Genomic DNA, 26,481 nt, shown 5'->3' with positions numbered 1-26,481 from the left:
TGGCGAGACAGACGCACGCAGATATGGTGGGGAAAGAAGTGCCTCACAGCGTTACAGTAAGGACAGTGAGCAGAATACTGATAACAACAGTCTTATGGATAGAGGATATGAATATGAATACGAGTCCTCTCTCTCCTGTATGCCTGAACATGTGTTGATCACTGCAGAGGCCTGTTTGTGAATACTAATAGGCTCTGTGTTGGGAGTGGAACTAGCTGCTTTGCATACAATGCTGCTGAGGAGCAAAGAGCCAACAAATCTCCTTTCTTTATGATGTTTCAAGGCCAGTGAAGGAGTGGTCCTTAGAGAGCATCATGTTTGCAGTTAAAATAACACAATGTTACCCATGAACGCCTCTAATATGAACTGAAGGCTGGGTTGTCGCTGATAAGAGGCCTCAATTGCTTTAATGGCACCATATCCATTTAGAGCGATCCAATGTATTTGTCCTGCCAAAAATACTCCCTTTGTGAAGTTTTGGTGTCGAATCGGCTCAATGAAATCTTCCATGCACATTGGAAGAAAGGAAGTAACACAATCAGCTTAGAACACCTTCTTTTCTCGTCTGTTTCCCGTTAATGGTTGCCACAGGAGATCGCCACAGCTGGCAAACCGGGCCCCACCCGGCCCGGCACAGAAATCAGATTTTGTGATCCACATATTTGATTTGGGATTTGGCATAGGCTTTTTATGGTGGATACCCTCCCTGATGCAATCCTTTCTTTAGCAGACTGGGGGTTCAGTGTGTTGCCCAAGGAGACGTCGACACGTGAACAGGAGGAAGCGGGGAGCGAACCACAAACCCTGTGATCTGCAGACGACCATATTCATATGAATAGCTTAGAAAATTCTCAGATAAGCATCAATAGCTAAAAATAATGCAATCAATTAGAAGACAGATTTTACATCTTTTAAGAATATTTTGTCCACCACGAGCACTTAACACCACACAAAGTAAAATATGAACATTAACAAGAGCCAGTCACCACACACTGATCTTCAGGCTTGTAATCCCTCACTTTGTTTGCCCTGGTGGCTTGTAAAAAGGCTTTCCAGACTGATCAATAAAACATTTGCAGATACACACACAAGCCAACAGCTTTCCACACACTAATCATGATTAGAAAAGAGCTAATCCATTTGGCTTGAGACTGCAATAATGAAATGTACCATCACATATGATTACAACTAAGTCCTACAATGGTGTTGGATTATGTACCATATGTGACACACACACACACACACACACACACGGTTAAAACAGCAACAAGGTCAGCATGCTGATCAGAGGTTTGCACCCTATGATGGTGCGTCACCACGGCGGCCAGTGACATCACATGAATAATTCAAAAGGTGAGGCTGTGAAGAGAGGGCTGCAGTGAGGAGAATGGGTTGTTGTGTGTTTTGGGGTGGGGGGGTGGGGGGGGTACCATGAAAGGGAGAAAATAAAGGAGTTGGATGAAAAAAGAAGGGAGGATGGAGAGAGAACTGCAGAACTAGCGGAGGGGGAGGGTGTGGCTGCGTCTCCAAAAAAGGCTGGTGGTGAGGGGGAAAGGTGAGAGACGCGAGAGATGAAGGACAAAAGACAGAGGAGAGTGTCTCTGCTGTGTGTGTGTGTGTGTGTGTGTGTGTGTGTGTATGTGTGTGTCTGAAAAAAAAGAAGAGTGGGAAAGAAATGGGGTGACAAGAAGGGTGCTCAAATGGAGGGGCAGGGGAGAGGAGATCAAACATAGTTGCCATGGCAACAAATGGAAGCTGATGCAGGGGGAGAGAGAGAGGAGAAGACGGGTGTGTGGAGGGGGTGTTAATGGAAGTACGGCGTGTTTGAGGCACATCAAAAGAATATTAATGTCAATCCATCCACCACACCCTTTGTAATACAAAAACAGATATGATAAAACACACATGCACAGCACACATGAACCCAGGCTGAAGCACCACAGAGGAGGACAGACTGAGAGAGAGAGAGAAGAGATAAAATACTCTCAGTGCTTTGTGCTGTATGTCCTCTTCAAATGTATTTATGTGTTTTGTATATTTACTGTTAAAAAAATGATACCCGTTAAATAATTTCTTGTTGAATGCTTTTTCTTTGTATAACTATCTTCTATACGGTTTTTTATGTTTTGTATTTTTTATTCTCTTCTACATTTCCTTTTTCATTCCTGCAACTACTGCTACTGTCTCTAACACCCTAACTTCCCTGACATGCAAAGTTATGTCTCATCTTATCTATCTTATCTTATGTCCAATGCAAAGTTTGCTAAGAAGGCTAAGAACTACAAATTGACCACAACTTTTCTCCCTCGTCGAATGCTGGTCTTCACGCCCTTCAGTGTTTGGTTGTAAGTGCAGTGCTTTTATCTAAACTACCACAAGAACAACACAGAGATGAACCAAACTTGCATGAGCTGCAGGGAACTGACAGAGAGGAGGTGGTGAGAAATGACAAGAAGGGAGATTAGAGCAGAAGTAGATGTTAGTTTTAGGCGTACAGATCTGATGACATGTGCAAATACACCTGTGGTTGCAGCATCCTCCCATACCAAACACGCACACACACACATACACACACAGGTGTATTCATCAAGGCCACCTCTCGCCTCCTCCTCGACCAGGCTGTCAGGTAGCACAGACGCCAAGCCAAGAAACACAGACATAACAGAGACGCAGCAACAAACAGGCCGGTAATATAATTAATGTCACACTCTCTGTGACGGCTCGTCTTTCTGTGCGACTCAGACACACACCAGGATTCTGTGTAATCCCATTAATTCAGGGGGTGGACTGCATCTACAATCCAAAAGCATCGTAAACTTGGCTCAATTTCAACCCGTGAGGAAATCATGGAAAAGAAAAGGCTGTATTTGCGACGTTTAGGAGCAAATCTAATTTACATTTACATCAGACACTTTATCACTCAGCTTGGCACACTCATGCATGTGCAAGATCACACACAAATGACAACACAGGTATATTATGCACACACATCCATCCTGCTGTAGTTACCTATGTGGAGTTTGCGTCAGTGTCTGAATACAGTTTGTCAGGCAAACCAGCTTCCTCTCCTCTTCTTCACCTCGATCTTCCGCTTTGCTTTGTGGATCTCTTAACACGTACCACATTGGCAAGCATCTCTCTCTCTCTCTCTTTCTGTCTCTACCTCGCTCTATCCCTCTTTCTCGCTGCAGTGCAGTCCCACCCCCACTCCGACACAGCAGCTGGAGAAAACCTGGATCCCGGATCCGTGCTGCCATGGATCGGGACTCACCAGTATATAAGTACAACTAGTGGTAATAGCCAGGAAGGGTTGCATGATGTCATCCTTACACACACACACACACACACACACACACACACACACACACACACACACACACACACACACACACACACACACACACACACACACACACACACATTTAAAGGCAAGATTTAAAGGCACCCTCAGGTTAGAGAGATTAAAGAATTAGCATACAGATACACAAAGCCTGCAGACAGATAAGACATGAAACTACTCCGTGCTATCAGCCTCATCGAATATCAAGGTTCATCAGCACGAGTCAGGACATCTACCCAGAGGTCATAACAGGACATCGTACCAGTGGCTGCCTGGAAGGGAGGACTGAACTTCATCATGGCATGCTTTGGAAAACGGTCAGCACTAATGTAGAGTAGCTGTGATTTGGACTTAATTAGTTATCAAGAATCAACAGACTCAGCTCTACTATGTATACAGGAGCTGAGTGCTGAGTCCTCAAAAACAGAAAGTCCCCTAAAAAACACCATCAGCAGGACAGCAGCCCAATGAAATGAGTTATTATCGGCCTCCTCAGCATGCAAAGTGGCATCTGCTGAGAGCTGATGAAGAAGGGCGAAATGTCTGAGTTATGAAGATGTTTCATTGGACGGCCATCCTGCTGATCATTTTTTTAATTAAGTGCATAAAATACGCACGCAAAAACTGCAGGTAAGGTCCTTTGACAACCATATGGCCGTCCACACTATATACTGTATTTCAAACATGCTCCTGAATAGGTCATTTGAGTTCAAAAATGACATATATCGCTATTGGAGAGAATACCTGCAACAGGCCAATATGATGATCAGGGGTTAAAATACATGAGATGCTATTATGGACGTGACATGACCTTAGTACGTTTGTAGTTTGAATAAGGTCAACGTTGACTTGCAGTTTTACACAGGACACGAACAATCACCCAACCCTAACCCTGTCCTAACACTAACCCCTAACCCTATACCACCTAACAACAAATGTAAATATGGCTCGTGATCAAGCAGTGACTGCAAAATGAACCCAATGCTGAAGTGCCAACAACTTCAGGTCCTTGAATGGACACTTGAGGCAGGATCCAAAAGCGAGTCAATCCCCATAAACCCCCATATAAAAACTTTATAGACGTAATCAACATGCTTACAGCTTGGTACAGAAAACGGTTTTGGTCTCTATATCTACTTTCCTGGTTCATGAAAACTGTACAGGGAGTGAATTTTAATATAATTCACTCACTTAGATTACATTAAGGCTTTGAGTTATGCATAGTTATGGCCATGACTGCTTTGAGTAACAGCTAGCCGCTAGATTTCATTTGGCTCGCCTCAGCTCCACCCACCCTCCACCTCTTTCTATGGTCTTGATAACCTGTTTGCACAGTCGACCTATATTGTTGTTTTTCTAGTGAGGATGGACTGTCAGATAGATAGATAGATAGATAGATAGATAGATAGATAGATAGATAGATAGATAGATAGATAGATAGATAGATAGATGGTCAAGTCAAGTCAATTTTTTGAATTTCTATGGCACATTTACAGATGGCTGAGCTGCACCAAAGTGCTTCACATGAAAGTGCTTAAAGTGCAATAAACACAGGAAAGAACCAGGGCAAAAGGAAAACGGTTAAAAGACACTGACTACAAGAGTTAAAATAAAACAAACAAACAAACAAACAAAAGATCATTTAAAAGGTAACTGAGGGATTACTAGGAGACGTATTCACTAGCATTTGAAAAAGCAGACACTAATCAAAGGCAAGTGAAAAGAGGTGGATAGATAGATAACCCCTAACCCTTTGTAATGTCTGTATCCACAACTTTTATCCATGAAATCAAGCTCCATCAGTGCATAAAATGCCTATTTGATATTCAAATAATGCTAGCCATATATCTATATAAAACCATATAAAATATCCCAATGTTTAAATCAATGTTAGAATGAAAAACTTGTATATTAATGTTACTTCTGCTCGAGACAAAAATCGTCTTCTTTAATTTCCTACAGATTTACATTCAGCCTGATTTTTGTGTGACTAAGCTGACATTATCTTGATCTGCAAGATGGAACACTGACAGATGGATTTGCAGAGGGGGATCAATTGTTCCATGGACAAATCTAGATGTACAATGAAGACGTTTATTATTTCAAAGATTTTGCTAGCACAGGTAGATGGTTGAGAGTGATGGTTGTTGAAACAGGGTAAAAATCTTCACTTCTCTTCAGGTGTTTTTGTGTATGCCTATATGAATGTGTAAGGTCTTGCAGTTTAGTTATCAATACTTACACGTATGCATATTAGAATTGAAAGAAAAGGCCCAATTTCAAAATATAAGCATGTGAAAAACCACAAACCTGAGAAAAGACCTCTGAATACAAAGCCAGACATAATGCATCAAAGTTTCTCAGAATAAAGCCATTCCACCTTGAAAGCCTGTGTAAAATAACTGGCAGCACCCACAGGGAGCGATGTGTTAAATGTGTGAGGACAGAGTTAACAGAACTAGAGAGGCTGGGGGAATAAAAAAAATAGATGAGAGAAATGAGAATTACAGTGTGGTACTGATGTACATGTCCTTTACAAGCACCCTCAGGGCTACAATCATCTGTCTCTAATAGCACTGTCACGGTGTCACTATTTCTCTTGCTCTCTCTCTCTCTGCCTTTGGCTCTGAATCTATCCCTTTGGACACACTCACATACATCCCACGTACACACACACACACACACACACACACACACACACTCACAGACAGATTTGTGGCACTGAGGCTGGGTTGGGAGCGTGCTTGCTGCTCTGTGCTTGCTGCTCTTGCTAACGTATGACTCATCTCCCCCCATCTATTCCACCAGAAAGCAGAGGACAGACCCATACGCAATATATCAACCCACCCATCCACCAACACACACACACACACACACACATGGATGCATGATGGTGGAAAGACATGCACACTAACCCTAAACCTTCTAACCCTACACACAGACATGTTAAGCACTGATGGACGATAAGTATGCAGTTACCTTCACGTACTGCATACCATAACATTAAACACCAGGCTGCAGCAGGTACACTTGCATATGCTGCAGCTTTTGCTGAAGCATCCCCGTGTTTCAGGATCAATACCACTTTAGCACAATTACCCTTGGCAGCAAACACAGCAGATCTCATGAGCCTAAACCTGAGATATCCACACCAAAAAGTCAACATTATACAAACGCAATCAAGCAGACTTTTGTTTTGCTCTCACAGACCAGAGTGACACTGTACCATCGTAGATGGTATTTTTATACACAGGCCTGACACACAGAGACTTTGAATATGAGGCTATGTCAGCTTTAGGGTGACAGTACTTCACCTGAATCTGCATTAACAGCACTGGGCAGCAACTAACAGTGACTCTCACTATCGATTAATCTGATGATTGTTTTCTCAGTTGATAGATGAGTTGATGAGGGGGACTTGGGAGGACGTTTGGGAAAATAAGGGAACTGCTTTGGAACACGTGTGAGCGAGGTCCAATTAGTTGAAAATATCCCATTACTGTTCACTGGTTGTTTATGGCATTTCTATGCTTTGTAGCCCACAGGCAAAACGTCAGATCAGTTAATGATTGGATGAATAATTGACGATTGGATATTGGGGCTCATCAGGAGTAGATGTAAATAGGCATACATAGTTATTTAAGGAATTAATTTCTACAAAAAAACCTACATCTTAAATGGATATTCATGATGATTTTTGGTAAAATGTTTCTGTGTATCTCTCTGATCTTTAATGTCTACCTTGCTTTATTTCTACCATCTTTACTCCAGACAACTTATCCCATCCCACAATCAGCCGACTGTGAGGAGACAGAGGAGACGTCGCTGTGATCAGTGTGTGTGTGTGTGTGTGTGTGTGTGCTGCACCAAACACAGAGTCTCTGTCTCCCAGAAATAGAGAATCTGATTGCTGTTTGACAGCCTCTCTTGTCTCTGTGGCCCCAACACAGAAGTGGAACAGATCTGATGAGATGTGCAAAATCAAATGCCTGTTTGTTCTGTTTCCTCTCTGCCTCTGTTTTTCTTAACACAATATTCCCGTCCTCCGTCTGTTTTCCTCTTTCTTTTGGCATCTAATTACCTTATTTTTTCCCTTGCTCTGTCTAGATCTGTTATTCTGTTATGATGTGTAGCACAGTGTTAGACACTTGAGTCTATTGATGAATTAAGCTTGAGGCTGCATATGAAGAGATGGCTGCACGAGTTGGGGCTGTTTCATCATGTGAGGTGACTTTGTCCTGCGTGTCCTTAAAGCATCTGTGCTGTGTTAGTAAGTTGGGAAAAGATGGATGGCTGTGTTTCGCCTCTGCTTGTTCATGTGTGTGCGTGCATGCTGTTGTATATTCTCAGGGGTTCTAGTGGTGCGTGCAGCAGTCGATAGTTCTGGCTGGTAAGTGAAGTCAGCCATTACTTCAACCTCACTGACTTTCTTGGCACTCGAGGTAGAGGACGAAAGAAATGAGGGGAAAACAGAACAAGCTGCAGCAAGAATGAGATGCGATCTTCTATCAGAGGTAAACAATGAAGAAGCTAATAGAACCAACCAAAATCATGACATAAACCACAGCTAATAATTATGAGAACCAAACTAGGTTAAAGTAATTGCCAAATGATAATTAGGATAATTAGTGTAATTTAAGTTTGGTGTTTGGACTGTTAAGACCAATGGTCCCAGTAAATCCAGTGGGGAAAAAAATAAACTAATGCAGCAGATCATGAGAGACATTTCAATCAGCTTCAGTGCTTCAGTGCCAATGTTTCCTATAAGTAATGTCAAAATAGTTGTGGCTGACTAATCTAAATACCTACATCAAAAAGAAAAAGGTTGGGGATCCTTTTTCTCTTTAAAATTTTTATTGATTTTTTTTGTCTTTTGCCTTTATTTGATGCACCTGGAGAGGGGGAAGAGATGGGGTGCGCTCTAACAAGTAAACTATCAGGGACAGGGTCTGACAGTCTTCAGCTGATCAAGCACTGAAGGAATCCTGGGCAGTCGGCTAGGTGCTAAGCACTAAAATAACAAGGTCATTTGAATTAAAAAGTTTCCATCCTATCATAGCATTGGCCAGATTTCATAAACTTACTGGCCACAAATGTGCATGCACACCCATATAAGACAGAGACAGATGCAGCTCAGATCAGGTACTGCACCAATATGCCTCTATGGTCCTCTTGCAGCCTCTGGTGGACATAATGAGTAACTACAACCTTTTTTCTACAGAGATACAATAGATATGCGCATGGAGGGATTTTGTTTATGTGCATTTGGATTGTAATTAATTCATCTTCCAGTCTTGATGTGCCTTAATAGCTCATTAATGCTAATCCATGTATACATTTGTGTTTTAAAGAACCATTTGTAAGTGAGATGGTCTCTCAAAAGGGGCTTAACTTTGCATGAAATTACAGATATAGAACAGTATAACAAGTAGATATACAACACAAACAGAGCGAAATATACACTAAGAGCTTAAACATAACAACAGCAGACTGCAAAAACTGCAACACTGTGCTCACATTTCAAATCCAGGCTTTTCTTTTGGACAGGACAGATTTCAGTTGACTGTTGGTGTGTGATCATCTTTGTCTCGCTTAAACCAAGTGCATAAACTGGAAATCAAGTCGACGATTACAGCAAGGTCAACACCACAATTTTATTACATTTGAACAAATGCATGGACTTTGTAACATCCTGAAAATCACATATTTTGCAGACTAAAGAGCATTAAACACACCTATGTACCAATTAACAATTAATATGATCAGGAGGCAGATTAGAAACCTGAGCTCCTTAACACTCTAAAAAACTTGGAAACAAGTAGATCAAACTATGAAAAGGTGGTTAAAGTTCCCACAGTGTGAAAAAGGTTAAAAAAAAAAGAGCTGCTACTCACCAAAGACTTTGCCCAAGAAAAGCGTCTTGACTAGGTTGAACTGTGTGTCTGAGGCTTCTGGGAGGGTGTAGCTGACTGGAGGGTAATGATCCAACTGAAACAGCGAGAGAGGGAGCCAAAGATCTTATATCAGTATCTGCATTTTAAAGAGAGTCTGGATCTAAAACTACTGACTACGGCTCTTTAAAAAGACCCACCCTGATACCTGCATCAGCACATTAAACAGAGTGCACAAGATGACGAAGAGGAAGAGTTGATAATTCACTGCTGACAGGTGCTGTGGAGCAACAACATGCAATCAAAAGATCAATGACGCCCTCTTGTGGTTTCGAGATGTTAGGGAAACTCCAAATTGTTCAGTACCTAGTTAATAAACCTTCATATTATTCCCATGAATCATGATAAAAGACAGAAACTAGGACTGAAACAAGTATCCTATCAAATATTAACCCATGTCTGTTCCTCACTGACTTTTCTTCAAGGCTAAAGACATTTTGGCATGAGAGTGATACATGTTCCAAACCAAACCCCCCCCCCAAAACCTTGACACACTTTGCATCCAGATGGTTGAAGAGGCATGGGAAAACTCTACTAACAATAAAAAGAAGAACTGAGTCTTAAAAATACCTTCTCTGAGTCAGAAAATGTATGATTATTCTCCAAAAATCCACCTGTGTTACATCTTTTTGCATTTTCTCTGATCATCTTCTCTGAGCCAGAAGAAAAATCTATGAAAATCCTTGCATCAAAGTACCAATGCGGACACATCTGCCCTATGCAACAGAGATATGAGAACTGCTCCACTACTACAATACTGTACTCTCATCCCAAATGATTAAACAAAACCTCTTATTTGGAAAGCTGTTAATTAAGTTTCTCCTTTTCATTTAGTCAAGCTAGTCACGCCTGAGCGCCAAGTGAAATGCGATCTTCCATAATGACCCTGCAAACAAACAGCTCTTCACCAGGACTACAGATAAATGAGCACACATTAGTTAACAATATGCAATCTCTAAAGTGTGCGGCGGGTTCAAAGCCTCTCCCCAGAAATTAAAACAGAGAGAACAAGCAGCGCGTTTATAAAGACCAGCATCGGTGGAGATGCGAGAGCAGAGAGGGTGATGGAGGGAGGGAATACACGACTTTAATATCCCTGCAACATAATTAACTTGTTATTGCTGTTTCACTGAAGTTTCTAATTAGCTTGAAGGCTGCAGCCGGTGCTATTGACGAGAATCATTTCAACCCCACAAATTGGTTTCAGTGTGTTCCAGAAATAAAAGATCTTCCTGCTTCCCTTCTCTAAGCTCACAGGAGAACTGTATCTCCGCATACACCGGTCTGCAGAATGCATACCGACGGCACAAGACAAGGAGAGGGGAGGCTGACTGAAAACAATGACTTCTGCTACTGCGCGTTTTACAGGAAATTTCTTCCATTGACATGCAGAATAGCTGTCGTGGCCTTTTAGCTGAGAGCTGAGCTGGACTGTCACCAAGGGGTTGAGATTTATGTGTGTGTGCATCTGTGCGTGTGTGTCTGGTTGTTCTTGCTTACAGGTGTGAATCAGTAGAGTCCCCCCATGTACAAAAAGAAGATTTTCTCCCCTTTTCTCACCACATGTCACCCAAGTCTTCACCCTAAAATGTCATGGTTTACATTATGGGGACCCGCGTTTAGTCCCCACAAATACGGCAAGTCCCCACAATGTGAGTAATACATGGGCACACAGACACACAAACACACACACAGTGTGTGAGAGAGAGAGAGAGAGAGAGAGGGAGAGAGAGAGAGAGAGAGAGAGAGAGAGAGAGAGAGAGAGAGCATATCCTAATTTGATTGTTTCCAAGAGCCTGGTCTCAGTGGAGCATTGTGTGGGTTTTGTTTTCCACGGTGACTGGAGGGTGGGATAATGGGGCACAATTAAATTGCGCTCAGCTTATTTACTTTTATCTGTGAAAACAAATTGGCTGCACCGTCAGGGACGGCCGTCTGAGTCTCAAAACCCCACAAAAAGGTCCACAGAGGAAGACAGCCAGGGAAGAAACCTCATTTTACCAAACTTTGTCAATTACAACCGCAATTATTGAGATCCTTTCCTTTTATACCGCACCATTTACACTATGCTATTTTCTCCTTTAAGTGCTGTTAGTGCCTCTTAAGTTACATAAAGCTTACATAAGCAAAGTAATCACGGGTTAGACAAAGAGAAAATTAACAATGGGTGAAATCTAGCTCCCTTTGTGCTCAAAAGAATCTAATTTAGCCAATGTGCTGTATATATTCACACTAATTTGTGCAGCTCTGTTTCCTTAATGACATCTGAGGGACCAAAAATAGTCCCATCACAGATTAAACATTATAGAAACTAAGTGCAAATAGTGCTATTTTTTAATTAATTTATTTTTTTTAAAATAGAAAGTTAACCATCTTTATAAAGCAAACTACTGAATTATTGTCCCAGGTAGTGCCAACCATTCACACCACTAATGCACCACAGCAACAACTATATGTGGAGAGGAAGCAGAGATGAAATGTCTGGTGCCTGAAGTTATTCCTCACTTTCATCTCTAAGCCTTCGCAGTGTGTGAGAGGTTGAGAGAAAGGGAAAGCCAGAGATGGAGAGATGGGAATTTATTTTGATCTAGCCTTGGTATGCCGAGCTGACCAGACGAGACCTCACAGACTGCTTAAAAGCCAAACAGTTGCTCCGTGCACTGCACTCGGTATGCCTGCACGCACGTCTCTGCAGGTATTTGTGTGCACATTGAAGTGCACATGTTGAAATAGGCCTCAGGACTAAGAAGGTGATAGATAACCTAAATGCATCAAAGCGGCCTTTGTTATGATATTTTGTGGGTCTGCTTTCTTTATGGAGAGACGTGATTTTTCTCTTTCAGCCCCCTCCTCTCCCTCTGACTCTCTCGTCCTTCTTTTTCCTTCGCTCTCCTCCTCTCGTCTGTGCCTTGCACTCTCAGATTCCAATTACCGCACTTCTACTTGTCTTACCACTTGTTCTCTGTTGGCTCTTTAAACTAAACAGTCGCTGGTCTAAATGCCTTTAAGATTTGGAGCCCTGATAGCAGAGAAGTGAGACCTCTGCAGCCTCAGGTAAACACTCGATTTGCTCTTTTACCCTGGAAATTGAATTTGATCCACTGGCAGGCCTACCAGCATAACTGACTTTTATTACATCTGACTCATATCTCTGCCTCTCACCCATGTTGTTATATCTCAGATGAAAGCAGCTGCAACAAGCCTTCTGATGAGCGTGCTGGCCAAATAATAATGTGCCCGGTAAATTTAAAATGGCAATGGTGAGCTGTAAAAAAAAGAAGCCGTTTTAGGCTTTAATGCATAATGCAATAACCTATGATCCAATTTCAAACTGAGTAATAAACAAGTGTACATTTCAGCTCACGGTAATTCAGTTTGAACAATCAAAAGCAGCAAAAGTTTTGCATATTTTGCCTGACTGTAAATGCTGTTGATGGACGACACGTCAAAGAACTTGCTGAATGACTGAAGCTCAATCTAACGGACGCGTTATAGAAAAGATGTCTTGTAATGACAAACAGCAAACAGCTCCCACTTAGATGTAAATGTAAGTCCAATGTCTGCCCACCTTTTAGCTCTATTTTAGTCTCCACCAACTCCTGAGGGAAATGTCTTGCTCTTTAGCTGCTAAATGCTCCGCTGTGTTCACTGGCTGGTTGCTAACTCCCTGCCATTTGATGCTGGTCAGGTAGCGTAAAGTGGACTTTTAGAGCTCTTGTGCTTTGTGGACAGCTGACGATTCACGAGTCCTTCCACATATAAGTGGTCATGTGATCCCTTGTTAATATAGAAATAATAATCATAGCTACTTTAGGTTCAGACAGTCAACACCACAAAAATCCTGGTTGGAAATGCAATAATATTCAAATTTCTTTCTTTAACATGGTTTAGTTACTCGTTCTTTATTGCTTCACAGATAATGCAATGCACATCAGGGAAAAAAAGAGGTAATTAACGTCTTTCCTGTGCGTGCGATATTTGAGAATTCAATAAGCCGACTGACATTTCCTCTTGGTGCTACCTGCTCACTTCCTAGTCTTGCTAAGTGTTTCTCTTGTTGCCATCAGCAAAATATGTCCCATTCCTTGCAACTCATTAGTTAGAATGTGAGCTGCAGTCATGGTTCCTGGATAGAAGTAAATAAACTATTAAGAAAACCCTGGAGGGTATGGGAAGGTATGGGAGGTATGGTGAGATAGGAGGGGAGAAGTGGAGCGGACAGATGAATTGATTTTGTAGTGTAGCAGTGTGAAGCTTTTGTAGCGAGTTGACCTGACAAAGTCTCACTTGTGCGCGCATGTCTGTTGGTATGCATGTCCACATCTGTTTACACTTGGATATTAAGTGCGTGTTTGTACCTTGAGAAGAGCCCTGAGGCAATAAGGCAACATGAAAAAGTTTTATTCATCAAAGTTATCTTTGTTAGCACACCTTCTGGCTCTACTTCTCATGCCCTATCTACAAATTTCATCTACTTTCTCTCTCTATCCCTCCCCCACAGTTCCCTTGCTGATTTCTGTCTTTTTTCCTAAATCTAAATTAGCACATCATGCCCACTGCTGTTTTTCCTAATTCTCATCATTTAAGGACAAAAAGAGTCCAAGGATTGTTATTAAGAGTACAGGTTACGCGCATGGGGAGTGATAAACTGGGGATATGAGCTTGATAGTTTGTATTTCAGTCACACACTGAACACTGGGCTGAACTATCTAGACACAATCAAGCCTTTGATCAACCAGTGGAAGAAGACAGTGCGTGCATGCATGCATGTGTGTGTGTGTGTGAGTGTGTGATGAGGAAGGAATCGTACAGTTGCTCCAATCACTTGCTATGCCAGTAAAAAGGGATGCGTCATGTTGAAGTGCTCCCACTGGGGCGATCAGCAGCTGCAGGATGTGATTTGCTCAGAAAATGAGGACGATTCCCATTGGATTTTTCACTTTAATTTTCTTGCCGTCTGACTTTTTCACCGTGTTGTGTATATGTAGGTGATGAGATTCCTGTGTGGATGGGGGCTCATGGCTCCATGTACAGATGCAATGCAGTGATTATAGGTTTGCAAGTGCACCGTCATTCATTCCGGCCGGCATTTTATTTCACCTCAGATGAAAGCAACAGTGAAGGGTCTTCATTTGAACCTGGAATTATAATAACAGAGGTTGACATCTTGACCGCCGCAGCCAGAATTAGAAAGAGCACTAATTAAATATTCACTGCCTATTAGGCATCTTGTGTCCTAAGAATAATGCCAGTGAAGAAATCCACCCATACTTTGAAATGACAGATCTAACTGAGAGTAATGTTCACTCATACTGATATCTTATACATGCTATTAATGTCCTTTCTATCCATATATTCATTAAAACATGGTGCAAACAAATTAATACTTAATTTGTTCTCATGTGGCAATGCAGTGATTGGTTGCTTTATTTGAACAATGTCTCCCCATTCGCTTTATACTTACATGTTTTTTCATTTGTTGTTGCAGTTATGCGCTGAAATATTTACGTGTGTGTGTAAGAAAATCATGAATAAGATAGATAAGATCACACTTCACTGATGCCTACAGGGAAATAATGTTCTGTCAGCACAAACACTGCGGTCCACCGAGAGTAAACAGTGCAGAATGTAAGCCAATAGCTGGATTATTAGTAAAAACAAGTTTACACAAAATTATTGACATGGCGCTCTCCATGTGTTTCAGCAGCTTTGCAGTGAAGAGGTGAGTGAATTTCTGATTAATGTCGTGCCTCCTTCTGGCCAGTAGGGGGTAGGTGGACTCTCCACAAGCGATTTTGTGAATGAGTCTCTCTGGATTTAAAGGGATGACGTGTATGAAACGTAAACATGCACGTGTATGAAATGGCTGAACGGCTACAAAAATGTAAATCCTACGAATGTTATGACGTATATGACACTTAGACTTAGAAAGCACATGATGTGCAAACATGGTATTCAAATTATAAATTCTACGTGAGGCCATGCATACACAAACCGTTGAGTACATGTTCAATCCCTTTTGGTGAACGGCCAATGCAGCAACAAATGTATTCTGATCCAAATGCATCAAATAACTACAGCAGTTTTAACAGGTGAGAAAATCTGAGCATTTTAGCCCAGAACAAAGTCTGCAATAGTTTAGCTGTATTTTCACCCCATCCTTGACAGCTACTGACTACGGCTTGGCTGCATTGATCTGTGCTAAGCTGTTTAGCTGCAAGAGCACACAAACACCCTCCTCCTGACACTCACACTCACAAACACAAAAGCAGATACGCACACATAGGTATGCAAAAACTCACAAAATGCACAAACACAAACATGTACAGATACAGCCATTACCTGCACATACACACACACACACACACACACACACACACACACACACACACACACACACACACACACACACACACACACACACACACACACACACACACACACACACACACACACACACACACACAAATACATGCAGTCACAATCACACAGCAGCCTGCGTGCACTTACACAAACACAGACAGATCGATGCCCTCTCTCTGTTGCTATACTTAGGCTGTCTACTGGAAGTGGATTAACGGTGGCAGAGGACAAGCAGAAGACAGAACAGGACACTGACTTCATGCAAACCATTGAGCTAACACTGGCTGTGGTTGTGTGAATCTTTAGTATGCATGTACCTGGATGGCAATCCCATGCAGTCCTTGGTTGATCATAAGTGGGATCTTGAAATTGAGACAAATCTTTCGGGTTCTGAGCATTAACTAAATGTCTAAAGTATGTGTTGGAGAGGGCTCAGATGTGTGTGTGTGTGCGTGGTCTGTACCTGAATGCTGATGCTTCTGTCGATTCGGGACATGTTAATGCTGTGAGGCTGCCCGTTGGCCAGGTTACGCTGGTCCACATCTATAGCAAATGGCTCCTTCAGACCTCCCAGGCTGTACCGCACCTGGAGTGAACCTGAAGACACACAGGCCGGTGGTTTGAAACCTGGTCCGGTTGTACGAAACCTCACATCTCAGCCCAACAACTCCATTTCCACATCTCTACAATGATTTAAGCACGAGCTCTCGGCAGTAAACACCTGAAGAGATAAAATGAATTTTCTAGATACTTCTCAAGCAGTGGCTGTGAAAACATGATCTCTGACAAGTCCATTAGAGTGTCACTACTGGATGACACTTAGGACTGGCCCATTTTTAAGTTCATTTTGTTCCCTCTGACCATTTTTTCTGCCAAAAGCATTCTGATTGAACAGAACACTCAAAGGCAAAACGTAGCTTGCAGAAGTGATGGTGGTGCAGGGGGTGAGGAGTCCCTGAATGATTCAAAGGGGCCACAGCTTGACACAGGATTATCGATATTTACTGTCTCAGCGCCCTGAGTGTGCAGGGGGGGCAAGAACTTCTAGCAACAGCCCTTGGCAGAGTGAGTGTTTTGTGGTTCTATTTTGGTGATAGTGCTGCATTGCTGAACACTAGATGGCACTGTAAAATTTATTATGCTGTTTTATCAAAGTGCTTCACTGCATGTCTGCTGCCCAGTGGGAGGTCACTGAATGGGGGGGATTTTTGAAGATTACTTTCCAAACTGCTGCAAGGACAGCCTTTAACTGTACTAACAAGCATTACTCCAAGCAGACTTCTCAGTAGTGAGTTACCACAAATTAAGTGTGTATATCTTACCATTCTGCCTTAAAACAACAGCCAGATAGTCCTGCGTCTTGGAGCTGACGTACATCAGAATAGCTGGAGCATTGGATGTGCTGAAACTAAAGGCCACTTCCTCCTTTGTTAGATTCACCTCATGTGGCGTCAGCTGGTGTGTCAGGATCTTTGTGTCCCTACTAGCTCCTGCAACCGCTCTGGGCACGAAGTTGTACTTGACCAGCGTTCCTGCCTCGAAGAAACCCCCAACATCTGGGTGAGATGACAGAAGAAATAACAAAGAAATGCATAAACACACAGGCAACGCAAACAGGTGAACACCCGCAAACACAGCAAGTACTGCTTGTCAGTGTGCTTACACCACAAACAGGAGAATTAACATATTTCATGAAACTATACAAATCACAACAGATGCATCTATGCATAAAAAAAGCAAAGAAGAAAGTAAAGACGGAAAGATAGAAAGGTAAAAACAAAGAGGAAAAACACCTTCCATCAGAAAGAAGCCACAGGGGAAGTGCTTAGAAACTCACGCATGCCAAGACACAACAGGGTAGGTATTATATTGCCAGAGAAAAATAAGCACGCACATAAATATGGCCGTGTTCATGAGGTGTAGTAAAGTGGGTGTTAAATTGCTGTGCTCCAGCATCTGAAACCAAACAGTGCATTGTTTACCAGTACAACAGACCTAATGGCATATTCCAGCCATTCCAGGGGGCTTATTGATTTTTGTAATCAAGTGTTGAGAAGACGGGATCTTATTTTTTTCTATACTTCTGTTATCCTCCTTGTTTGTGTTTATGTGTGTGTATGTGCATGCATGCACAGTGTCCGCGTGTCAGTTATAAAGGAGATAAAAGGCACAATGTGCGTGAAATGAAAGAGAGTGGTTAAAGGGAAAGCAGCGAGCCTTGGGTAATGTGTATGTGTATGTGTAAATGCCATGGACTATTTCTTGGCATGTTTGCTGTCCCTCAGTGGCAGTGGTGAAAATATATAACTACACCCAATACGAATGAGGAATACTAAGCGAACACATTTATGCATCTTATTTTAAAGCTTCACTTCACCCATCATCTCCCGCTGGACACAGTACACTAAATACTTCAAGCTACGTTACTTAAATTTAATAGAAGGCTTATTACTAGAAAACGAGCAAGTTCTCTGACTGGTATTGGTGTAAAGGCAAAATCTCACCTCTACTCAGCAACAACACAATTTTCTTCTTTACTCTGCAGTGCACTGATAGAGTTTTGAGTGTTGGAAGTCTGGAGAGACTCGTTTTACCAATTGTTCTGCATTAACCAGGCAGAGAGCTTGTGAAGTTTTCAAATAGCCTTCTTCTCGCTTCCTTTTCTGATGCTACTGGATTGTTCACTGTCTGCCAAAATCAGTGCTGCTGGGTATTAACTGCATCAGACTTAAATCAGACCAAACGCAGCATTTCCATCAGAGCAGCACGCCTCATTGAATTCCTTCCATCAGTTACAAAACAAACGAACAAAACAAGCTTCAATATCTACGAACAAAGGACAACAGAAACTAGCTTCTTACCGCACAGCAACATTCACATCTTGTGACCCTGTTGTTTATTCAATCTCTTGTGATGGTAATGTTCAAAAACATCCAAAACAGAGGGTACTGCATATTTTTCTTTTTGCTGTTGTTCCAATTTCACACTTGCAGGTGCTGGATTGAGTTAATGTTTGTGAACCTGAAGTTCGTGCATAAAGTCCTGCTGAAGGTAAAGAAAATTATAGTGATTGACTGTAAATTAGGTTGTACCATTAAAAAAATTAAATGTCTTAAACACTTCAGACTTCCAAAAAATGAGTGTTGGGCTGCCAAATGATCATTTATAAACACAGATATTATTTTGTTTTATCTATAAATGCATACATGAAGAAATGTGCGAGTATTACAGTATTAGAGTTAATAATATTCATGCAGTTTAAAATGAGTGGGAAATGTCACATTATGCTAACCTAGCTAACATTTTTTGGTCAATGTTGTACTATTTTTGTCAAATGGAATGAAAATCTTCCAAGTGTACCACACAATTTAAAAGCATATTATCAAGTGTGATTTGTAATGTAAGAGTGTTTTGTTAGTGTTTTGAGCAACTTCCGTACGACTTGTTTTGCTCTTCACTCTAAACTCTAAATATTAGCAAGCTAATGCTAGCTTTGTCAGTTAATTAAGTTCGCTATGTAACAGTTACAACCGGCAGTTTGTGGGTGTAAATTAGTCGTGACAACTAATTTGCATGTAACAAACTCACTTGTGTGGTGCAACCTGTTTGAAAATCTCCAGCAAACACAGAAGGCTACTTTCTAACTGGGCTAAATTTAGCGAAATGCTTGTGCGGCTGGCACCAATCTTGCCATCCTCTTCACTTTAAAGCTATAGATTCTTACATTTTATCTTTATTCATACAAACTGGGGCCTTTCTGTAAACCTGTCTCAGCCTCCTCTGCCCTGCTGAGAAAAAGAAGAAGAGAGACTCTGACTATCTGCCCAGAGCCTCCGCAGCAACACAAAATTGTCTGGAAGCATAAGAGGGAATGAGAAAACTCTGCTCCAGGGCAGGGACCCTTTATGTGTGTGTGCGTTTCATGTCAGCATGTGAAGAAGTTTTGGAAAGGGAATTTGTGCAAGCATGCAAACCTCTACAGGTATGTTCGTACAGTTTTGTGAGTTTGTGTGTGTGTCCATGTATAATGTGCACAACTGTGACCCTCAAGGGCAGAAAAGCAGGAGAATGAGAGTGTATAATAATAATACTGTGGAGTCCCCTGAGCAGTGTGTAAATATGGATACAATGGAAATGCACTATGCAATTATGGCGGGCTTCATGCATTTTTCACTGGCTGGGAGAATGAGGGGGGGGGATTAAAGGGATAGAGGGGGAGAAATTCGGAAAGAGAAAACAGAAGAGGGCCAACTGGGAGAACGGAGAGCAAAGGAGAGGGCCAGAGATGAAACCAGAAGTGAGGAAGAAAAGAAAATTTGGAGGGGAAAAGTAAAAAAGGAGGAAGGAGAGGAAAGAGAGAGCCAGAGTCAGGGGGGCAAAAAGTTAGCAAAGAGAGGGGGGGAGGAGAGGAAGGGGAAAGGAGAAACCAAAAAGAGAGAAATGAATCAGAAAAGAGGAGATTCAGAGATGAAGGAGGGAGAACAGAATAGGAAAAAGGATGTGGAGGAAAGAAGAGGAGAAGAGACAGGGGGAAATGGAATGGGTGAGTCGTAGCTGAAAGGGAGAGGAGAGAGAAAGGAGATGAGAGAGGAGAAGAAGAAAGAAGCTAAGTGTGTGTAGAGTGAAGGGAACACGAGGAAAACAAAAAAAAGATGACGACTGGAAGCAAAAGATGAGTGAAAAGGAAGAAAGGAGGAGACAGGAGAGGAAGAGGAGAGTCATGCACAGAAACAAACAGACACAAGGGTGTGCTCTCCCCCTTTCTTTGCCTCTCTTTTTTTCTGACACACACACACACACACGCACGCACACACGCACACACACACACACACACACACACACACACACACACACACACACACACACACACACACACACACACACACACACCTCATACAGACAGTAATCTCTATTCTCTAAATCCTGAAATGCCTGATTGGTTATGACAGAATTCAGAGGAGGTCTTCCCGTGTCTTACACTAGCATCACCACACACTGTCACCCTCTCCACTGGCACACACACACACACACGCACACACACACACACACACACACACACACACACACACACACACACACACACACACACACACACACACACACTTTGCTTCTCTGTCATCTTGTCACCCCCCTGCCACGAGCACAGGGGAAAAACACTATTCGGCTTTAGGAAACAAATTAATTCACGTGTCGGGGATCAACTCTCTGACTGGGAGCAAGCAGAAAGCCTGTGACAGCACTGCTGCTCTTCTCCCCAGAGCATTTTATGAAAACTTGTTTTGGGAAGTAGAACTTTAATGCTGTATCTAATGAATCCCTGTGAAACAAACATGATGTTTTAGCAATATGTCACAATGCAGGAGCAGAGTTACAGCATGACATTTCTCATCTCTGAACTTCAGAGCTACCCAGCGCTTAGCAGAGTGACTTGCATTTTGTTTCTTAGTTTGATCTCTCAGCTCTGCGTTTGCAGTTTTATCATTCAGCGAGTGTACTCTAAAGTCAGGGAGAATTGGTGGGTAAGCACAATATCACTCTCAATCGATGCCTTTTATCATAAGCCCAAACACTTTGAACACCGACGGCTCCAAACTGAATGGGAAGTGAGGACAATCAGAGCGCAGCAAAACTCACGGTGGGTTGTGAGGCAGTGAAGCTCACTGAAACACAACTACTCCAGCAGTAATCCTGCCACCATTAGACTTAAGAGTTACTGTGCCGGTGATAACTTGGCTTCACAAAGGTGCCCTTCCTCAAACAAAGCCTTGAATAAAGCAAAAAAAAAAAAAAAAAAGAAATTCAGCTATCTGCTACTGTTAGATACCTTGCAAAAAACCCCGCAGTGCTGGCAAAAAGGGAAACAGAATATGACAAAAAAAACGCTGAATGCCCACACAGGGGGAGATAGATTTATCTTGCAATTGTGGTTTTGAAGATGGAAAGCAGTGTGAGGCATTTATAGTCCCGTGATCTACCTATTAAATAGAGACTGAAATTGCCTTTCCTAAAACTCCTCTCACCTCTGGTGCAGAACGGGCCGTCATAAGCGGTGTCGGTGCAGTCACACAGGTAGCCGTTGTACTTCTCCACGCACTTTCCTCCATTCCGACAGTACATTCCAAAACTGGTGCAGTGGCCTTGGCAGCCGGGCTTGACCCCAGGCGTGACCTTGGCCCTCTCTTCCAGGTCGAGGGTGATGCCGTTCATCCGTAGGGCTCGGATACAGCCCAGGAATCCCCTCTGCCCCCCTGCGGCACCTGAGGAGAGAGGGAGGGCAGTGTCAGTGGAGCAAGGATGTGTGACATTGGGAGATAGGAGAGAAAAAAAATTAAGGGAAGGAAGGGAGAAAGAATGGAAGCCAGGGTCACAGCAGTCATATTGAATCCAAGAGGCTGTTTTAATCTCTTTTACAAACGTTAATATCCTCACGCCTGGAGGAAGCCACTGATGTCACGTTAATCGTTCCAACTGTGACGCCGTTCTTGCAACAACCTTCAGCTCGTTTGATTTCTTTCTAATTAAAACAGCCTAATGAACACTGTGTCTTAATGAACATCTCGCACACATGCACGTGGAAATGGATGCATGATGGCACAGAAGCTACATACAACACACACATTTAAAACACATCACACCCGACTTGAGGGAGTCAATATAAGCATTAATGTTTAGCCTTGGGGTGTCAATAGCATTCCTCTAAAGTGCCTCAATCGTCATTCTGGCCTTGCACCATTACAGTCTAACTACCCATTAAGTTGGACAGAGTAGGGGTGTTAAATAGATTAATGTGAGCCTAAATGACTATAGCAATAAACACACTCATAAACATACACCCACAGGTATAGATTGAAATGTACACATGTGCACCCACAGAGGATGGTTACACTGTATGGATAAACACACGAGCGCGGGCGCACGCTGAAGCACACTATCATTAACAAGAGCCGAGGGGCATTTTAGTTATGAAAACCTCTCAATTGCATCTTTTGGATTACCGAGAAGTGCCCGTTCAAGAACACACGCTAAGGAGATTTGAACACACACACGGTCACACACACAGTTTCCACCTGAGCAGCTGCGCTCTCATGCACACATCTACCAGCTTAGCCACACAGGTAGCACACAGATATAATAAGATTACTAATACGTACTTTGAGTTTCTCTGGCCGACGCATTATTCACATATCAGGATGTAGCTGGGCTTTCACACACTTTCTCTCTTTTCTTTTTTGACTTTTAGCAGACCTGTTAATTAATCTATTTTGTACCAGTGATTGGCTGGGGGTTTCTGCCACCTGTTTACCCAGGTCTAAATCAGTCTCTGATTAAACAGACAGCAGGCTCTGATGCCTGCGGAGACCAGCATGGACACGTACACAGGCACTCACACACACATTCTCACACACAGGTGCATATAGTGTCTGTATAACTCACAAATGGCGTGTAATAGAGTCTGACCGAAGTCAATATTGGCTAATCACAGATTTATCCCTTTTGGTGTATATGGGGGCAGAAATGTAATGTTGTGCTGCATTCAGGTAAATAGATTTTCTTTAATGTATTTATCTAACATTTACTTAGAATAACTTAATTCTAATGCATTTTTTATTCCATATTTACAGAATTAGGTTTACTGCTGATGGTAAATTATTCTTTACTGCAACAAAATCTGAGGGATCCTTGTCAAACAGATTCATGTAAAATCTTAATTTGCTAGTATGTCAGTATCAGGTGTTCAGTGTTTCATTAAATCTCATTACATGTATCAACTTAAAAAATGGGACTCGTATACATGCATACGCACACACGCCAATGCACACAGAAATACACACATGCAAACATGTGCTTGCACCTACTTAGGATGTAATGTGTGTGACTAAAGGGTATATTACCCTGTAACAATGTGCTAATGAGGAAACCCTTTACATTCATTAGGACATGTACGGCACACACTCACCCACATATACACACGGAATATACAACAGGCAGATATTCAATTAAAAGAAAATCATAAAATGTGAACTTTTGACCTTCACTGTGCGCTTATGTATGATGGTGTGGAATAATGATGAAGTAATGAATAAACCTGCATTATGCACTTAAATGCAGTATACAGTTATTGAATGGACATATGGCACTCATTTACAGTATATGCATGCGGTTCTCTATTACAACCAGTCAGATAAATTGCCCATTTAACACCAAAAGGCATCTGCTGCACTGCTTTTCTTCCATTATCACTGTATCAGTGGGTTAATAGAGTGGTGGTACTGCATGTCCTCTCTCTTTCTGTTTGCTGCTCCATGTTTATTACTTTCGGATGTATTGGTTTTATATGAGTATTTTTGATTCACATGGTCTGAATGCCATTTCAAAGTCTTCCTGACCTACCACAATTTCCAGGGGGCACGATATTATCATATAAATCCAATTTTACCAGCACAGTGTTTTATATCTGTTGGTTTACAGCAATGTTTTTTTTTTTTTTTTAACCGACTATCTCTCTTAAAGGTCCATAATGGGTTTGCTTCTGATGGATCCCTGCATGGAAATTGTTCATTTTTATTGCAATAAGCCTGAGTCTACAGTAATTCATCACACCTATGTGTTAATGTATAGTATAAATAAAAAAATGTAGTAGCACAAGAGCATGAACAGAGTTACATTTCAGATGATAACCCTGGCGAAACTTTAATCACCACTGCATCAAAATCACATGCAACAAAACACACTATTTGAACTGTAGCTGGGGTCTTTATACTTGTCCCGTGTTATGTCTGTGCCAGTGTCACAGAGACGTTTCATTGCACTCATTAAATGTTACCTACTGTCTTGGCAGGTGAGCGAGGCTGGTTTCCCTGTGACAGGTGTCGCACACATGCAGTTAGTAGCAACAAGCAAGATGTCGATCCATGACGACACAGGCAAGCAAAAAAAACAAAAGACACAAAGAGAGACAAAGCATTCCACAAACATGCAAAATCATAAAAACTGTGATCGTGAACATTAATCAAAAGGAAAATCAAAAGAACAGATGGTGATTTAGAAGATTTATAGTTATGTGCATGTATGAAGTGAACTGGGGAGCTAAAAGTTAACAGTGTGAAGTAAATGACAGCAGGCTGATGGTATAACATTTACTCTCAAGGCCATTAGAGCAAATGAGCCACTGTGCAGTAAACACTAAAGCAATCAAATGCTTGATGAGGAGCATATTGATTGAGAAAGAGAGAAGGAGATGATACAGAGACCGATATGAGAGCAAGGTGAGCAAAATAAAGGCCCCTGCTGTACCTCCCTCCTGTGTCTTTACATGAAATCATAAACAAACGTCTTTTTTAAAATAATTTTTCCTCTTCTTTTTAGGTGTCTTGATGGCATTGTTTTCTTCTCCCTCTCACCGCTTTCAAGCAGTCACATCAATATCAATCAGAGAAGACGTGTGAAGTGCCAGAGGAGGTTTCGAGGAAGAATCGGGCGAGTTCAGACAGAATCTTGATACTTGCAGGGCTCTCCCCACTCTTTTCCTAATCTCTGGATCAAACACGAAAGGATCTCTATCTTTTCTGGATGTCAGAGGCCAAATCTAAACCACTTCCCTTTAGTGGCTGGGTCACTTTCTGTGTGCCACACTGTAACTTCTCAAAGCAATCCTCAAATGAGGATTAAGCAGGGCCCGGAGATTAGATATGAGAAGGTGCTGTCACCTCTGAGGCTGCTGGTACATCACTGATTCCAAGAAATGGACACTGTGCGAAAGGTAAATAAAAACAGAACGCAATCATTTGCTAACAAACTGTGTTGACTGATAATGGTTTTATGAAGTGATCCCATATCGTAATATCCTTTATACAGTCATGTGCTCATAAAGTGGTGAACCTCACCCTCACTTTCTTACCCAATCATCATACCATCACCTGTTACCAATGAACCTGTTTACCTGTGGAATGATCCAAACAGGTGTTTTTGGAGCATTCCACAACTTTCCCAGTCTTTGGTTGCTCCTGTCCCAATTTATTTGAAACATGTTGCTGCATCAACATTAACTATATTGTCTTTGTTCTGTTTTCAGTTGAGTAGATGTCAAACAGTATTAGCAAGTCATCACATTCTGTTTTACACAGCGTACCAACTTTTTTGGACTCTGGATTGTATGTAGAAGTTTTTCTATGCTTTCCCTGTTTCTTCCACAGTTACCCATGTTTCTCACACACAGCAGACCTGAGCCGTCTCTTGTCTTCCTTGGACAGAAAAGCCAGAATACACACATGCAAATGAGGTGATGGCCAAGGCGTTATCTGGAGCCATTATGTTCTAGGTTTCATACCCGCGAGTTGCGCAGCAGCGAAACCTTTTCACCCCTTTCCATCCCACTAAATGAAAGTACAAATACACTGAGAGGCAAATTGGGACATGATAAGGTGAGGATGTCTCAGCAGCGTTCGAATCAGCAAAAGTGATGAGACGATGAAATTATATTATAACCCGGGATCGGGAGGGTAAGACTATCACATCGGGATGCCTGATTGGAATTTGGAACAATCTCCTTTGGGCAGAACTTTTTCCATGAGACAGTGGGAACTCTTTGATCCGGCTCAGCACTTTTCCTTCCATCCGCAAATCCCTAAAACTGTTTTAGCCCCAGAGTATTGATAGCTCAGCACAAAAGGTAGACGAGACAGAGAAGTGAAAGCATAGGGAGAAAACTGGACAGATCTCCTGCCATTTGAACTTCTGAGGATTTTGTGAGGAGCTGCGTGGAGAGGAAGACAAGGCCATAGACAGCAAAGCGGACCTCTTTAACAAAACGTAAGGATAATTGGTGTG

General features: G+C 42.0%; 1 protein-coding gene across 1 annotated transcript in view; it reads right to left on the bottom strand.

Moving 5' to 3' along the window:
• The window catches only part of cntnap2a (contactin associated protein 2a), a 297,644-nt gene that overhangs the window by 6,945 nt on the left and 264,218 nt on the right, over positions 1 to 26,481 (bottom strand). Inside the window, exons 20-23 of the mRNA XM_070985592.1 lie at positions 21,675 to 21,911; positions 16,977 to 17,210; positions 16,118 to 16,251; positions 9,235 to 9,328 (exon numbers count right to left, since the gene is read on the bottom strand). Coding sequence (XP_070841693.1) covers positions 9,235 to 9,328; positions 16,118 to 16,251; positions 16,977 to 17,210; positions 21,675 to 21,911 — 699 coding nt within the window. The remainder of the gene's footprint in view (positions 1 to 9,234; positions 9,329 to 16,117; positions 16,252 to 16,976; positions 17,211 to 21,674; positions 21,912 to 26,481) is intronic.

The sequence above is a fragment of the Chaetodon trifascialis genome, chromosome 18 (assembly GCF_039877785.1).
Source record: "Chaetodon trifascialis isolate fChaTrf1 chromosome 18, fChaTrf1.hap1, whole genome shotgun sequence".
Classification (NCBI taxonomy): Eukaryota; Metazoa; Chordata; class Actinopteri; order Chaetodontiformes; family Chaetodontidae; genus Chaetodon; species Chaetodon trifascialis.
The sequence above is the reverse complement of the archived record's forward strand: the minus strand, read 5'-3'. Positions and strand labels throughout refer to the sequence as shown.